Source organism: Phascolarctos cinereus, unplaced genomic scaffold (assembly GCF_003287225.1).
Source record: "Phascolarctos cinereus isolate Bilbo 61053 unplaced genomic scaffold, phaCin_HiC Scaffold_5;HRSCAF=322, whole genome shotgun sequence".
Classification (NCBI taxonomy): domain Eukaryota; kingdom Metazoa; phylum Chordata; class Mammalia; order Diprotodontia; family Phascolarctidae; genus Phascolarctos; species Phascolarctos cinereus.
In genome coordinates this window covers 457,868,379-457,885,457 of record NW_027555958.1, presented here as the reverse complement: position 1 = coordinate 457,885,457, position 17,079 = coordinate 457,868,379, and the positions used below count along the sequence as shown (strand labels likewise).

Below are 17,079 nucleotides of genomic sequence, written 5' to 3'. Positions count from 1 at the left end.
TCTGAGGCTAGATTTCAACATAGGTCTTCTTGACTTTAGTGCCTTCACTCACCTGACATTTCCAAACTATTGTTAATTTTTCACCCTGCTGATTTAGCTTCTCTATCCCATTTCAGACATTTATTTAGAGGAGGGTGAGCAGAGCCAACAGTGTATAGGTGTTCTTTTATGTCTTTTTCCCCTTCCCCTTTCCTTTAGTTTAAAGGAGAGACATCCCTACACCCCTATCACAAGTCCAACTATTATCACAAACAACACTCCCCTGGTAATATCTGCAGGGCTCTTAGGAAGTAGGGTTGAGCCTTGTTGGTAGAATCAATCTACTCTGGACCATGGTAAGAGGCAAGGAAGATCTCCACTGATTTTCTGTCAGAAGATGTTTGGTGTTAAGATCTTAGATTTAGAGATGGAAGGGAACTTAGAGGCCATTTTGCCTAATACCACCCCCCACCCCCATCATTTCATCAATAAAGAACCTAAGATCCAGAAAATGTGAACGATTTGTCCCATGTCACACATATAAGTGACAGAGGAAGGATTAGAACCCAGATACTCTGGCTTTAAATCCAGTTTTCTTTCCACTGTATCACATAGCATCTGTCTCCATTTGGACAATGAAGCCAAACTACTCAGTTATTGTATCCCCAGTGCTTAACATAGTGCCTGGCACACAGTAGGTGCTTAATTAATGTTTGTGCACTTAGCTTATTTTATTGTGTGCTTCTCTCTAGTCTGAGTTTGAGGTAGGGAAAACTGTATGAGTGAGACTCAAGGAAAGAACAGGCCAAAAGACGTACACTCACACAGCAAAGACCAGTACAGGAGAGCAAAGAATGTTTGTCATGGGGATCCATTCCTAGGGCAATCTCAAAATGCATCATGAGCTCTTGGAGAGATGAAAGAAAAATGAAAACATTTATTCAGTTAAATGAGTTAAGTAAATAAACTGCTTATCAGATCCTCCCCCCCCCCACAGCTGTCAAGTCAAGGAGGGGAAGCCATGCAGTCAGTCTTGACTATTAACAATGGAAAGAGCCATAAATAATCAGGCTCTCTGAGAAGCAGAGTCATTCTTCATTCTGGTCTCCATAGCCTGAACGTGAAACATTAAAGTCTCACTTAAGATGGATTCACCCCAAGGTGAAGCAAAAGAGTCAGCCAGATAGAAAGGCTAGAAGGTAGACAGGGGGTGGTGACCCTATCAGGGAGGATTCAAGAAACTGGATTGTCAGGACCATGAGGCAGGAACTGGGTTCAATCTAAGCTTTGTGTCTCTCCCAGTACCTACCAGTGCTCTCTGCACACAGAAGGTGCTTAATAAATGTTCGGTGAATTGAATTGAATTGTAAACACCATGTCCAGGGAGGATCAGTTACAAAGGTAATCTAGTGCTATGGTCCAAAATCTTGAAGACTTTGATTTGAATCATGTCACTGATAACACTTGAATGCCTTTGGGTAAGTTACATGCCTTCTCTGAACCTTGTGTTTCCTCATCTGGAAAACAATGATAGTTAAACTTGATAAGGGAAAAATTGACTCTTCATTACCACCAAAAAAAAAGTGAATGAAAGGTCAGTTACTGCTGACCCATATGCTTGCCTACCTTCCAATCTATATCTTCTAGATATAATGTTTTTGATCTGATTACTTCACTTCAGTGAGACTCAGTTTCCTCTAACCTACCTTACAGGATTGTCAAAGTTTAGGTGAGAGAACCTTCCAAATGAATTATAAGCACCAATTATCATTTTTATTTTTGCACTAGACCTGTGTTTCCATTGGCATAGGTAACTCCCAGTGGGAAAAATTCCTCTACCAATGCAAATCAGAATCTTCTCTGCAATTTAACAAGTTATTTGGTAGGTTAGATAGTACTTAGGCAGAGAAAGTCCAAAGGCCTCCTAGCCTTCTGGGCTTAGGCCAGAGCAGCTTAGGGAGTAATGGCAAGCCAGGTGATCCCCTACCAAGCCAAGGATGAGAGTGGGAGTGGGGCTCTGAGATGTCTTCAGCAGAGGTAGGACTATCTGGGAGTCGGCATCTATCTGATTGTGGACATCCTGTGCTTGATGAGAAGAGTCCAGTGGGGCAATAGGGGCATGGAGGGATGGAAAAAATCTATGTCATGGCTTTGTCTTTCTGCTTCCCTTTATCCAGCAGGGGTGAGGAAGAGGAAGATCCTCAGCTCCCCAGGGTTTGACCTTTTTTTGTGTCATGTACCCCTTCTCTAGATAATGTTTTTAAACTGAAAAATAAAATTCATCAGATTACAAAAAAAGCCAATTACATTAAAATGCAGTTGACAATTTTTTTCCTAAAGTTTACAAACCCCAGGTTAAGAACCCTTTTCTTAAAGTATAAAGCATCAGGCTGAGAGAGTCCTTAGAACACAGAACCTTAGCACTCAGAATTGGGATTAAAGTTGAAGGCCTGGAGTTGGGCATAGGGACTTTAAAATGTATATTGTCTAGCCCCTTTATTTAGAAGAGAGAAAGCTGAGGCCCATTGTGGAAGTGATTTGTCCAAGGTCACACAAGTAGAGACAGGACACATTCTCAGATTGTTTGTTCTCTTCCTGATCCAATTCAAAGCATGAAGACATCATTGAGTATTTGGAGTAGATAGTGAAGTCCTCTTAGAAGAAGATTTGGGCTAGATCTTGAGAGACAGAGAAGGAGGAGGAGGACTTTTGATCTGAGGGAAGGGGCAGAGATGAGAAATTTGAAAAGATGTGAAGAAATGACAGTGAACAGACCATTTTGGCCAGTGATCACTTCTGGGCATACTGGGCGGTGAGGCTAGGTAGGAAGTTTGGGTAAAGGTTGTACATGGCATTGAATGTCAGACCAAGGAAGTTAAGTTAATAGATTTAGATCTGGAAGGGAATATATTAATTTCTACTGCAACTCTCTCATTTTACAGATTTGGAAACTGAGGCTGAGGTAAAGTATCTCGCCCAAATTCATAAGTAGTAAGTCTCCAAGCTTCAAATTGACCTTGGGACCTCTAGCCCAAACCTTTCTACCACCTGGCCTTACCTATGAACAAAAAAAAGATAATCTGGTCAAAGAGTGATAGTAAATGAAGGATAACCATTATGGAGCCTGCAAGCTCCACTGGTGTCTCTCACGCCCCAATATCCAGAGAAAGCCAGCAAGATGACCCCAATATAGGATCATAGACCCAAAGCTGGAAGGGACCCCAAAGGCCATCTAGTCCAACCTACTCATTTTACAGATGAAGAAGCTGAGGCCCACAGAGGACAAATAATTTGCTTAAGGTCACACAGGTAATAAGTATTAGAAATGAGCTCTGAACCCAGGCCCTACAGAAGAATGGACACAATGGTTCCAGCAAAATTGGGAAAAGGAATGGGGCTAATCCATGGCCTTGAGGTTACATATGTGTCTTCATAGCTTCCAGTGACCTTCCACCATCCCAAGCAATCATAATGAAGAATCCCCACACCTCAGAGCCTGGAGAAACCTTAGAAGTTATCTCATTCAACATCCCTCCCCATAGAGGAAGCCCTTCTTCGACATGCTGGACAGTTGGTCACCCAGCCTCTTAAAACTCCCACTGCAGAGGAAGTCACTACCTTAAGAAATAGCCCAGTTTACTGTTGGACAGCTCTTGTTGTGAGAAACTGCTTTATGTTGGCCTGAAATTTGCCTCCTTCTAAGTTTTCCATGTTAATCTCACTCCTGTCTCCTAGAACTGCCCTGAAAAAAGACCTCTCCCTCTGCCTCATAATAGCCCCCCAAATGTTTGAACACAGTTCTCCTGCCACCTTCTAAATCTACTTTGGACTAGATGTCCCAAGTTCATTCAGCTGATTTTCATTATTCAGGTTACTCTCAATGGAACTGGCTCCATTCAGTCCCTCCCAAAATTCAGTCCAACTCTGTTCATTTCAATTCAACAGCCTGTTAGGGACTCATCAATGGTGTTTGATCATGGGAGTATACAAAACAAAATGGCCTTTTAGGTAGCTAAATTTATCAGTACAGAGTGGGCATAGAGAGGGCAGGACGGATAGAAGTCAGAAGACCAGTTAAAAGGCTCTCATAATTCAGGCTTGGGGCAATAAGGGTGGAGAGAGCTAAAAGACAAGAACAGATTTGAAATATGTGACAAGGAAGTATGGCCAGGTCTCTGTGATGGATAGCACTGGGGGATGAAGAAGGGAAAGAATCACAGATGACTACAAAATGTCAAGTCTCAGTGACTGAGCACCATTTACAGAAATGGGAGTGTAAAATACAATGAGCTCAGTTAGATATGTTGAATTTAAGGTGACAGCGAGACATCTGTTACCCTGTTATTCTGATTTTCATTTTATTAAACACATTGTATTTATTTATTAGAAAACATCTTATTTAATAGTGCTTTGGCAGACACTAAAACCTTACTAAGGAGTGGAATTCATTAGAAAGGGAGGCAACCTTAAAGGGGCCTCATCAGGAGATAATTTCACCAATAAGACAGTATCAAGGTCAGGCTTGAAGGACAGGAATTAGTTGACATTTGAATATTCAGCTGCTCTAAACTGTAAGATACCTCACAGACCAGCCAGTCCAACCCATATCAGGAGAAGAATCCCCTTGATACCATTTCCATCCCGTAGCCATTCATCTTTTGTGGACATGCAGTGATGCAGAACCCACTCCATCCCAAGGCAGCCCATTCCAAAGGCTCAGATTGTCAGGAAACCTGAATCTTCCTCCCTGGCTTCAACCCATTACTCCTAGTTTTGCCCTGTGAGGCCATAAAGAACTAGCCCAGGCCTAATCTGTCTGCCATATATCATCCTTTCAAATACTTGAAGAGTATATATATCCATCTCCAAGTCTTCTCTTCTCCAGATTAAACATTCCCGGTTCTTTTAATTTATTCTTATACAGCATGATCTCAGGACTCTTCACTGTGATTATTTCCCTACTTTTCTTTGATGAAAAGATTATTTTCTCTATATTTTGTGCCCAACAGTATTTACCAATGTTACTTTTCCACTTAATTCAAAGGACCTCTTACTTATGGAAAGAGTACTGGGTTGGAGGTAATCAAGATACTTTTGGGTTTTAGTCCTGGTCCTACCATTAATCAAACCAAATCAGAGTTAAACAAATTGCTGTTAACTTCATTGTCCTCAGTTTCCTTTAAAATGAGTTGTCTCGGGAGGCAGTGGGCTCTACTTCACTGGATGTCCCCAGACAAAGGGTGGATGGCTACTTGTTGGGAATGGTGTAATGGAGATTCTGGCTCCAGTATGGGTTGGTCTTTAAGGGGTTGGACTAGATCGCCAGCTAAAGTCCTTTTTAGGGCTGAGGTTCCGTGTTCTATGGATGTTTTATTGTCTAGCATTTTATATACAAAGCTCTTTCTCGCATTAATAGTCTATGTGCTTTGTGCTGTAGCATTGCATATTCTAAGTTCCTTTGCAACTCCAGCAGTCTAAGTGCTATGTTCTAAGAACCCTTGAAGCTCTAGCCTTCTGTGTCCCAGCATTCTGTGTCATAAGGTCCCTCCCTACTCTAGCATTTACATTTTCATGCCAGCTATAATATTCTGCATGATTATGTCCCTCCCAGCTCTAATGTGCTACATTAAAACATGCTTTGCTCTATTAGACTGGAAGCTCCTTGAGAGCAGGGACTGTTTTTTTTTAAATTTGCTTGGCCTTTCTTTGCATCCACAAGGCTTACTTAACACAGGGGCTAGCATATAGTAGGTGCTTAATAAATGCTAGTTGACTTAAGTTACTTTATAATAATAATGTTCCATATCTCAGTGTCCTTATCATAGGGTCCCTTCAGCATTAACATTGTATGCTTCAACAATCAGCAAGGCAGACTTTTTGCCAAATCCCTACATTGGTGCACAGTGTGGTACAGGCAGTGGACCAAGGTTCAAATATTGTCTTGGGCATTGGCATTGTGACTTGGGAAGTTATTTTACTTCCCTGGGCCTCAGTTTCCTCACTTGTAAAATGAATGAAAGGATTAGCCTAAATGAGCTCTGAGGACCTTTCTTGATCTATAACAAACATTTTTGGGAAAAGGCTGTAGTTTTATACTATAACATTTGACAGATCTAACATCATTATACAGAATGTGATTTCATTATGATGAAACACTTTCTACCAACTCAGATCAACACCTCCTCTGTGCCTCAGATAGTCTTAAAGAATTACCTGAGGTTAACTGGCTAGCTCAGGGTCATATAGTCATGTTTGAGTCAGAGGCAGGGCTTGAACCCAGCTCTTCCTGACTACAAGGACAGTATGCTGTCTATCCATTTTATGATACTCCCTTCCCATGAGGACATTACAGCACTCATCTGATTTGGGGACCACCAAATGTTTGGTGTGCTCCCCATCATTGATAGGGATAACTGAGTGCCAGCTATCGCCTTGTTGCGATGGCTGCTCAAATCTAAATTCAGGCTCTCTCAGGATCTGTGAATATTTATCACTGCTTTGGAAAGTTAATGCTGGCTGCCAGTAATGAGCCTGGCTGAACTTGCTGCCTACTTCTGTTTCTAGGTGTCGCTCTCTGTCGGATTAATTAGCTTCCAGAATTAGAATACAGTAAATTGGTGGGAGAGATCAAGTCAGTCTGACTTCTTAGGGCATCTGGGATGAAGGTGGAATGGAGAGAGCTGGAATAGGGAGGGGTTGGGGTGCCACTCTTCAACCATAACCCAGAAATGTTGACATTAACATCCCTCCTGGCAAAATACAATATTTCTTCCAAACAGTCATAGTTAGCATTTAATATACCCCTCCTCCATATGAGAGAGAGAGAGAGAGAGAGAGAGAGAGAGAGAGAGAGAGAGAGAGAGAGAGAGAGACAGAAACAGGAAAAGAGGAGAGGAGAGGAGAAAGAGAGAGAGAAAGAAGAATGAGATGAGAGTGATGAGGGAGATGAGAAAAAAGATGGAGAAAGAGATGAAAGAGAAAATGGAGAAAGAGATGAGAGAGAAGACAGAGACAGAGAGAGAGAGAGAGAGAGAGAGAGAGAGAGAGAGAGAGAGAGAGAGAGAGAGAGAGATTTCATTTAAAGAGAGAAAATGATAGTTCAGATCAGAGAAGGAAAGTAATATATGTGCATTTCATAGCTTCATAGCTTGAGAGCTGGAAGGGACCTTAGAGTCCATTGAGTCCAATGCCCTCATTTTACAAACTGAAACTGAGGCCCAGAAAGGTAAAGTGACTTACTGAAAGTCATACAGCTAGCAAGTATCTGAGGCAGGAATTTAACTTAGGCCTTTATGACTCCATGCTCAGTTCTACCTCCCTCTCAAAATTACTTTGAAAACTAATTGGTATGTAATTATCATGATCAGACTTAGGAGGCCTCAGAGAAGAGTTAAAACACTCTTACCTCTCATATTTTCAGAGATGGGAGAAGCCCTGGGCGCATAGGTAACATCGCGTATGATTTCAGATGTGATTGATGCGTTCGGTGGTTTTGCTGGACTGCCTTGTATTCCTTTTTTCAATTTTTTATGACAAGTAAAGGCTCACTCAGTTTGAAGAGAGGGATCTATCTAGGAATTAATGTGTTGTTAAAGATAAAAAGTATCTATAAAAATAAGATTCTAAAAGAACAATAGAAAAATTACTTTAAGTCCTTTAAATATTTTGTATCTGCTAACGTGCACATGTGTTATATGCCTCCGGCAGAACATAATCTTCTTGAGGACAGGCATGATTTGTGTTTGTCTTGGTATTGGCAGCACCACACACCCAATAGTCTAATAAATGTTTGTTGAATTGCTCGAGGTCACGTGACTTAGTTAATGTAAGAGGTGGGAACTCTGAAACCAAGGCCCACTGTTCTCAATACTGCACCCTTAAAACTGACCATACTAAAACAAAAACTGGAAGAGTATTCTTTATACAGATGTCCAATTGTTCATGCCTCATCAGAACTTAGATATCCTTTAAAATAGAGTTTGTATCATTCCAAGTGGCCAGATTTTGAAATGTATTGATGTGTAGAGGAAGGAAGGGAGTGATAAAAAATACACATGGAGCTCATCTGAAGTCAGTCCATAAGCAGCCCTTGAAAGCTACAGTCCTCTTCTACAAACTTTGGCTTCAGAGTAAAATTAAACCTCTATACCCTGCCATTCGAAACCTTCTGCAATCTGATGTTATTCTCCTTTTCCATCCTTATCTCTTTTCCTCCCTTGTGCTTCACTCAGAATGGTCCCACCTCTATACCTTTGCTCACAGTGTCACTAGAATGTCACTCCTCCCCTTTTTGTTGAAATTCCCAATGATCCATCCTTTAAGATTCACCTCAAGTACCACTTCTTCCAGAAATCCTCTCCGAACACTAATGACCAGTTACCCTAGACTTTATATAGCATGTCATTTTGTAACTCTTTACTTCATTTATTTTCCTCATTTTTTTTAATTGACGTTACTTTCTTTTTCAAAAGTACCACTGTCTGTCCCCAGTAGCAGCCTCCACTTCACCCACAGGACCCTGCTTGGAACAAAGAAGTATACTTGAAGAGAAGAAATCAATCTAGTGACCACATATGAAAATATGTGCACCTCTTGTCCATCACCTCTGCCAATAGCAGGAGGTGTGCTTTCCACCAGTCCCCTAAGGTCACAGTTGGTCATTGCGTATGTAAGATTTCTGAAATCTTTTGATGTTATTTTCCTGCTTCTAATTTTTTTGCTCTGCATTAATTCAGGCAAGTCTTCCCAAGGTTCTGTGAATTCATCCTGAATATGCATAGGCAATATTTCATGCTATAGTTATCTGTAAGATATAGTGGAAAGAGTGCTAGGCTTGGAATCAAAAAGTCCTGAGTTTGAATCATGCCTCAGTCACTTACTAGCTGTGTGACCTGAGCAAATTATTCAAACACTCTGTTCCTGAGTTTCCTCATCTGTAAGTTAGAGGGCTGGGATCTATGGCCTCTAAATTCCCCTCCAGTTCTAAATCAATGATGCTATGTATGTTTATGTCACACATGCCCACTAGATTGTAAGCTTTGTCAAAACAAGGACAATATCTTACCTGAATTTTTTATCACCATCAATGTTCAACACATTGTAAATGTTTGTTGGAAGCCTGAATGAATGAACTTCCTTTGATAATATTCTCCAAAGTATACCCAAGCCTATATTCCACAGTACCTGTCTAGTAGGACCATCTCATTTGCGTTCTTCTGTCCACAGGAGTATGAATCCCTCTACGCGCAGATCAACAGACCTAAGAAATAGCATCATTGTGGGTTTGGGGTGGGCGCTTCAAGACTCAAATGGAAACCTACATCTCAACAGGCCTTGGGCTCTCCTGATTTCTTTGATATGACCCCATCTGACAATGGAATTGATGGTTGCCTGCTGAACTAATTCTACAGATGGACCTGACCACTTGGGCAACCAGCGGCTAATATCTATGGCAGCACAAAAAGGAAAAAAAAAAGGAACCCCCACCATCACCATCCCTGGAACCATCCAATAATTACTTACCCTACAAAATACCTTGAGCCCTCTTGACAAGAGTTCTGAATTACCCACGATGGGAAATCTTTTTGTTTCCCTCAACCTTGACTATTGCATTTGGAGTCACTGGCAGTGAAAAGTTAACTTTTAATGGCCACTTATTTGTTTTAAGCAAAGTCAGAGGGTCTGATGTGCTTGCAAGATTGTTGTCCATCAGGTTCTTGGACCCAAGTCTGAATTTTTACATCAATGATGATTGTTTCTCATAACTACAGAAAACTGGTCCTGCCTTGTGGCTTTGATTTGGGGGTTCCCCTTCCCCCTAGCATACCTAAAGATAATGGGTGTACCATTTTTTGTACTTCCTGGTAACTTCCCCCCCCCAATAAGTCATGAAATCTAGTTGGAAATTGCCTCATGTGAAATGAATCTTAACTTGAAATCACGGAATTAAATCACACAACTGATTATTTGTGATGATTTTTTAAAAAATAAATGGTTGCCAAAAGGACCTCTTTGCTCTCGTGCTTCAGGATGGAGAAATGCTGCTTTCAGATTGAACATTCGCACTATGGGAAGAAAATGCATCATCTCTCTTGGATGAGAAGGAGGAAAAAACTCATATTATTTCCTAGAAATCTCCAAATGCTAAGTACAATAAAGGAATATTTTTTATTTCTCCAATCTCTTGCTGCTGTGATGCTATGCAGACAAGTGTTCTCTTCTCTGTGTGCCACTTTTTTTTTTTAAGAAAATTATTTGCCAAATAATTCTGGTCCAATTTTAGTTTGCAGATTCGGATGAAATGACTTTCCAAATGGGACAACAGTGGCTTGAACAGTGGGGTAACAAACTGATCCTCTGATGCAAGTGGTTCATCCCTATCTCTTTTTTTTGTACATCAGAAAACTCAAATGGGATTTCTTTTTTTTTTTATTTTATATCTTGAAAAAGGAAAAAAAATTCTTACCATAAAACTCTTGTGATTTGGTAAGGGAAATGGCTTTAAGGAAGTCCAATGTTGATAATTTTTTTTTGTAAATATCAATCTTACTGATAATTCTTTTAAATAATGCCATTACACTTTAGAGAGAGGAACAGACGGCTCTGGAGGTGTGACAAGCTGGAAGGACGGTTCTTACATGCTGTATGGTTTCCACAAGCTTATGCTGATGTGATAAGGAGCCAGTGCTCAGTGTGTCTGGCGGTAGCAACTAGTCAATCAGCAACTAGTAAAACTGGGAGGGATCACATTAGGTAATGATCTCACTTTTTCCACAAAAGTACCCAAACTCCATGTAAAGAAAAAAAAAAAATATATATATATATATACATACATATATGCATCTAGACAGCATGTGCATATACAGTGTACATGACCCTTTGGAGCCTGTCTTTGATTCTTGACTCCTCCCCTACAGAAACTGTGGGACTGTTTGTACACGACACAGAGAGTTTTAGCTTCCTTTTTTTACATTTATTGGGGTGGGGGGGGAAGTGCAGTGTTTGGTTCCTTACTCTGTTTAGCACATGCTTTTCATACAGAAGCTCTATATTTTTGCCCTCCAGAGAATTCTTATACAGGTCAAACATGTTTTCCTAATGTTCCTATGCAGTTACCGCGAGTTGGATTCGCAATTTAACAATAAGAAGAAAACTGTAAAGGGATCATGGTTCATCTGTGTCTAGGGTTATTATCATGATTTCAGAATTTGAGCAGGTGAAGGTGCATCACTGTCATGGATTTCAATGGGCCAGGATGTAGCCACCATTTATGCTGTCATCATGGTGTGTCCTGAAATGGCTTAGAAGAAAGCTTGTTTTCCACCAACAAAGAACAGAGTGACAAATCGGGATGGTTGAGAGTATTTGGAGCCAAATATTGCAATACCTGGCTGCTGGAATCTGCTGTCTGGTTAGGTGTTTTGAGAACATGATCACTGTAAAATCTATGAGACTGGTTTCTAGAAGGCAAAGTGCCCAAGATACAGAGAGACGAAGAGACTGTCTACCATTCCCCCTTTCCTTCTTTTCTCTCCTCTTCCCTTTTGCTTCCCCTACCTTCTCATCATCTTTTTCCCCCTCTCTGTTTTCCCTCCTCTTCCTTCTCATCACCTCCCTATTCTTTTCCCTCTCCTTTTTCTGTCACTCCCCTTTCCCTCTAGTCAGTCATCTTTCTCTTTCTCTTCTGTGCTTTCCCCTTACTCATCTTTCCCCTCCTTTACATTCTCTCTTCTTTCCCTTCATTTCCCATTTTGTCCTATTATCTTCTTTGTCCCTCTCCTCTTGCTTTTCTGATCTCCCTTCCTTTCATCTGTAAATTGCCACCTATGAGTACTATCCTTTTCACAAGAATGCACATGAATTTTATGAAGAAACCACCTTCTTCAGTCAACAGTTAACAACAAAAATGGTGGGAAGGAGGGAATATAACAACTACATTCCCTTAAGTTGAGTTGTGTTTTAGGGTGAGTCAGGAAAGGCCACCATTTCCATTAAACAAGTCTTAGAGAACTGTGTGTTGTTTTATGATTTCTGCTCCAACAAGTGGTGCTATCTTCTGCCTCAATGTGGCTGTCTTCTAATTTTTGTCTCTCAATCAAAACTGTTTCTAACCTTGCTTGACTTTGAAATAGTCAAATTATCTGTTCCACTTATGCTGTTGGGAAATATTTTGAGAGCAGAATCTGACAGCCCTGTGGGTTTGTTGCCACTCACAGGACTCCATTGGGAATGCCCGCTCCTTGGAACATAAAGAAATCCATGGAATAAGTTGAGGGATGGAAAGTTGGCATTTAAGATTATTGTCCATCTCATCATTGGCAGTGTTCTTTTGCAAAGTGGGAGTCACGGAAGCTAGAACTACCAAGTCCTTTCAATGGAATATCAACCATCCTTTATTCTGTAGCAAAGAGGCTGAAACCCAGAAGTTCACAGGGAGTCTGCACTGGACCAGTTTCATACACTACTTGTATAAGTGTTAATTCCTCATCCTTCACTGGCACTAAATTTGTCACTGTAAATTTTAAAACCAGGGAAACTCAACCTCCATCTTGTTACCATTCCCCGTATTTCTTCAATCTCTACATGTAATGAGACAGTTTCAATAGACCATAGTCATCCCAGTGTCTAATGAAATGCCATCATCTAATGTACTGGGCGCCCTTTTTTTCAGAAATAATAATAATGATGATAATGACAACAATGATGTTTACTCTGTGGGTTTTGTTCAATTCCATTTCTGCATTCTGACACATATTTTTTTAATAAAGAGGAGAAAGATAAAAGGACTGTTGCCGTACATTTCTAGATCTACTTCGACTTTACCTCAGATGACAGTTTGTTAACATATACGGACACATTATTTTTAACTTTACGTATGATGCATTCAACAGAACAGCAAATGTTTTTAGAGATTTTCCATTAATTTCTGTAACACATCATGTAATACTGTTACAAATAAACATGTTTGAAAAAAAAAAACATGGTTGAAATTACTTCTATAGTTTTCCTTCAGGAAGACTGAAGGAAGCAGAGAAGAAATTACTCTTGGGAGCCTACCAACATACTTGTGTTCTTTTCTATCAAGTGCCAACCTTCTGATGGAAATATACAAGCATCATTGGGATTGAACCATTGTCCACTTGAACATAGTGGGCATTTAGAAATTTCCCATTATTGGAGCAATGCCTCAGAGTTAGCTGTTCAAAGGAGAAATAGGTCCTTCAGTCTCCACGTGACTATGAAGTATGAGTCAAAATCAGCATGATATTTCCCACGTTGAGAATGACTGCCACTAGCCAGCCAGTTTCTGTTCCCTCAATGAGTCACTTAGAAATTGACTAGATCAACCTTAGAAAAGACATAAAAGACAAGGTCATTTATCCCAAGGCTGTTTGCTTGAAGTGACGTGTTCTAAGGACACTTCTTTATGGAAAATGCTGAGGGAAGTCACTTAAATCAAGAGCTAAGTGAAAATAAGAACATGGGATTTAAGACTAGCTAATGCCTCCTCTCATTTTTTTTCTATAAGGAAGTTCCACTGCAAATCCAATAGGCCCTATTGGATTGCCACTAGATGGGTATGAGGAAGCAAACCAGACTCAGTCATACTGTTGCTGTAGAGACACATGTTTTCAGGGTCATAGATTTACAGCTTCCAATGACCACTTATTATCAAATGTTAATACAATTTGGAAGACTTTATGAAGGAAATGTAGAGAATCTCCTCACTCAAACATCATAGTTTAAGATTAAAGAGTCAATACTTCATCTAGGTCAGCTTATCATTTTCATTTTGCTCTTTGGAATTTCTACTCACTCATTAACAAAATTCCCTTTATCTTAGACCCCTTCCTTCTCCTTGCACTCTTTCCATCCTCCAGCATTCACAGAGACCTGGCTTTCCCAAGGACATGTTATCCCTAACCATCCCTTCCTGGTTGCACCTTCTCCCATGCCTTCTAATACACCAGTCTTGGTGTATGAATTGGCATATCCCTTTCTACTGAGTGTCACTTCCAGTCCCCTCCACTTCCTTTGAGGTTCACACTGTGCACACATATCAAATACCTCATGTCCCAGTGGTAATTCTCTTCAGTCTTTGTATCATTCTTCTCCCTTTCTTGGAAGTTCAGTACCTCATTGTCTGTCTTCTGTTCCTCTGCAGCTCCTACTCTTATATTAGGGGATATGAAGAATACAGATGTGTATTCTCTTAAATACCCAGGCCTTCCAGTTCCCCAATCTTCTTAATCCTTGTGAGTTGCACATTCCCTCTACCATAACTACACCCAGAGATGGTCATACCTTTCATTTCGCCATCACCCACAAGTGTTCCTGTGCACAACCATAACCTCTTAACATCTCATCCTGTGTCTCACTCTTTCTACCCTTTGTCTTCACTATGACCTCCAGTCTTTCCACCCCGACTACTCCCTTAGGCCAGATTTCCTTCTCTGACTTCACTTTCCTCCCTTCCCAGCTTTGACCCAGCCATTGACTGCTTCACCATTTCAGTTTCTTCTCTTCTCCTTGGTTCCTTTGTCCTATTGCCTGTTACACCTTGCCAATCCCCAAGCCTGGATTGCTACCAACCCCACCTTTCTCTCTTCTTTCTTAAGTAAGGCTGAATGGAGTTGAAAGAACTCACAAGTCTATACTGAGTCCTCTATAAGCTTAAATTGTCTAATCTCACCTGGTTCCTCCCTGAAAGGACATCTTTTTATTCTTCCCTATTAATTCTCCATACCACACTCTCAGAGACTGTTCAAAACCTATACTTTTTTTCCCCTTAATCTCCCTCCCACTACCTCATATTTTACAGAGAAAATCAAAACTTCACCGTAAACTGCTCACCTATTCTGTGCCTTGTACCCCCTTGACATTATTCTCAATATTCTCATCCTCTGTTCATTCTTCACATTCTCTCCTTCTTCACTCCAGTCACTGATGCTTGATCAGGTAACCCACCTCACCAAGGTCAACTCCTCTACATGAACCCTTATGTCTCTGTCTCAACTCTCACCCTTCTGTGATCTATCCTCCACAAACCTGCCACAATATGTCTAAAATGTCTGAAATATAAGTCTGACCATTACACTACCACACGTAAGAACCTTAAGTTCCTTCTTGCCTGAAGATCAAAGACAGATTCCTCTGGTGGATAATCAAGACTGTAAAACCTGGCTCTAACCTACCTGGGAAGGTAAGGGTAAGTAAGCTGGGTAAGTAAGTCTTCCCAGGCTTTTTATACATTCATCTCCCTTCATGCACTCAATAGCCTGGTCAAGTTGGCTGCCTGACTCTTATACATGATATTCCGTGACTTCCCATGGTTCTAAGAAGCCCTGATTTCTTTCATAACTTGACTCAAATGACACAGCCTTTTCTGACCCCTCCCTTTGCCCACCCAATCTAGTGCTTCCCCACCCCAATATTTTGAATAGCCTTCTTTATATTTAATTGTTTCTCCTTATAAAATAAAAATTGAAAGCAAGAACTGTTTCATGATTGTCTTTTATAACCCCAGAGCTCATCAGAGTGCTGACACATAGTAGGTGTGACTGACCCAAGGTCATGTAGGTAACCAATGACAGAACCAAGCCAGCAATTCAGGTCAGGGGTCATTTGAAATAGGATAGATGCTCATTTAGGAGCATGAATTACGAACTGGTCCAACCAGAGGGTTTGCTAGCTTTTCTTTAATCCAACCAACTAACTTTACAGATGATAGAATTAAGTCCCAAATTGAGGAAGTGACTTACCCAAGATCATCATTTACATCCAATTCTTTTTCTTTATACCCAGTGCCTTTTCCACTAGACCAAATTGAGTTGGATAAACTTTAAGCCTTGCCAAGAGTATTGTTTTTTATGGCTCCCTCAAACCCTCCATTTGATTTGGTATAATTAACTCAGATTTCAGAGCAAGTTTTCCCATAAGGATTTTTACTAGGCCTTGCTGATTACAGCATTTGGAAAATTTCAGGAGCCAAGTTCACTTGAATACCTAACTGGTTCAATTGTAGCTCAAACCCGTGCATGCCACGGTGATCGACTTTGCAAACCCAAATAAACCTTTAAGAAGTGACAAATTAAAAGGTGTCCTGTTTGAGTGTTATGCTCCTGCCAAAATAAATTCAGAAGGTGTCTCTCCTTTCATTTTCTCCTTAAAAGAAAATTGTGTTGTTTTGACAGGAAGTGTTTTTTGTTTTACTCAGACTGACAAGAGAAAAAGTCAAGAAGCAAACAAGTTTCATTAAAATCAACTGACAGAGCTTTGAGTGCTTATAAAAAAAAAACCTTTCAATTCAAAGAGAACATTAAAGATTAGAAGTAAAAGAAAGCAGCTGGCATTCATCATGGCTATGTGTGAATGTGGGGCGGGGGGGGGGGGGGGGGGGGGGGGAGGACTCATTTCCCATAGTTTATAGTATAAGTTTTGGAAGGGACCTAGAACAGAATTTGTCAGAGCTGGGAGGGGCCTTAGAAAAGAGAACGTCAGAGCTGGAAGGGACCTTGGAACACAGAATGTCAGAGCTGGGAGGGGCCTTAGAACAGGGAATATTAGAGTTAGTGGATATGTTAGAAACAATAAGGTTATGGCTCAGGGGTACCTTACAAAAGGGAATTCCAGAACTAGAAGAGAACTTAGAAGAGACAATGTCAGAGCTGGGATGGGCTTTAGAACAGAAGGTAAGAAGTATAGGCACCCATAATTTTTTTTTCTTTTTGGCTAGGCAATGGGGTTAAGTGACTTGCCCAGGGTCACACAGCTAGTAAGTGTCAAGTGTCTGAGGCCAGATTTGAACTGAGATCCTCCTGGCTCCAAGGCCAAAGCTCTATCCACTGTGCCATCTAGCTACCCCCCCCTAAAGAAAGTGTTTCATTTCAAGCACTGACAGTAAGGAGTTCATAAGCTCCCCTAAAAAGGAAACTAAATTTGATTTTGCCTTCAGAACAAAATATTGACATTCTAGTGAAATCCCCTTCTCCCATCTTACATGGGTCCTCCAACACTTATAATTCTATTCTGTAGCTTGGATTCTTCGCTATAGAAAGGAAGCACACTTTGGATCTTCTGAACAGGCAACCATCAGCCAAC

General features: G+C 40.7%; 1 protein-coding gene across 4 annotated transcripts in view; it reads left to right on the top strand.

The window, feature by feature from the left end:
• Positions 1-11,633, top strand: part of DAB1 (DAB adaptor protein 1) — a 318,655-nt gene extending 307,022 nt beyond the window's left edge. For all 4 annotated transcript variants that reach the window (XM_020993085.2, XM_020993082.2, XM_020993080.2 and 1 more), the window contains one exon: positions 9,205-11,633. Coding sequence is in view for 1 of the 4 variants with exons in the window: in XM_020993082.2 (XP_020848741.1) it covers positions 9,205-9,249 (45 nt within the window). In the remaining 3 variants the exon portion in view is untranslated. The remainder of the gene's footprint in view (positions 1-9,204) is intronic.
• Positions 11,634-17,079: the final 5,446 nt, after the last annotated feature.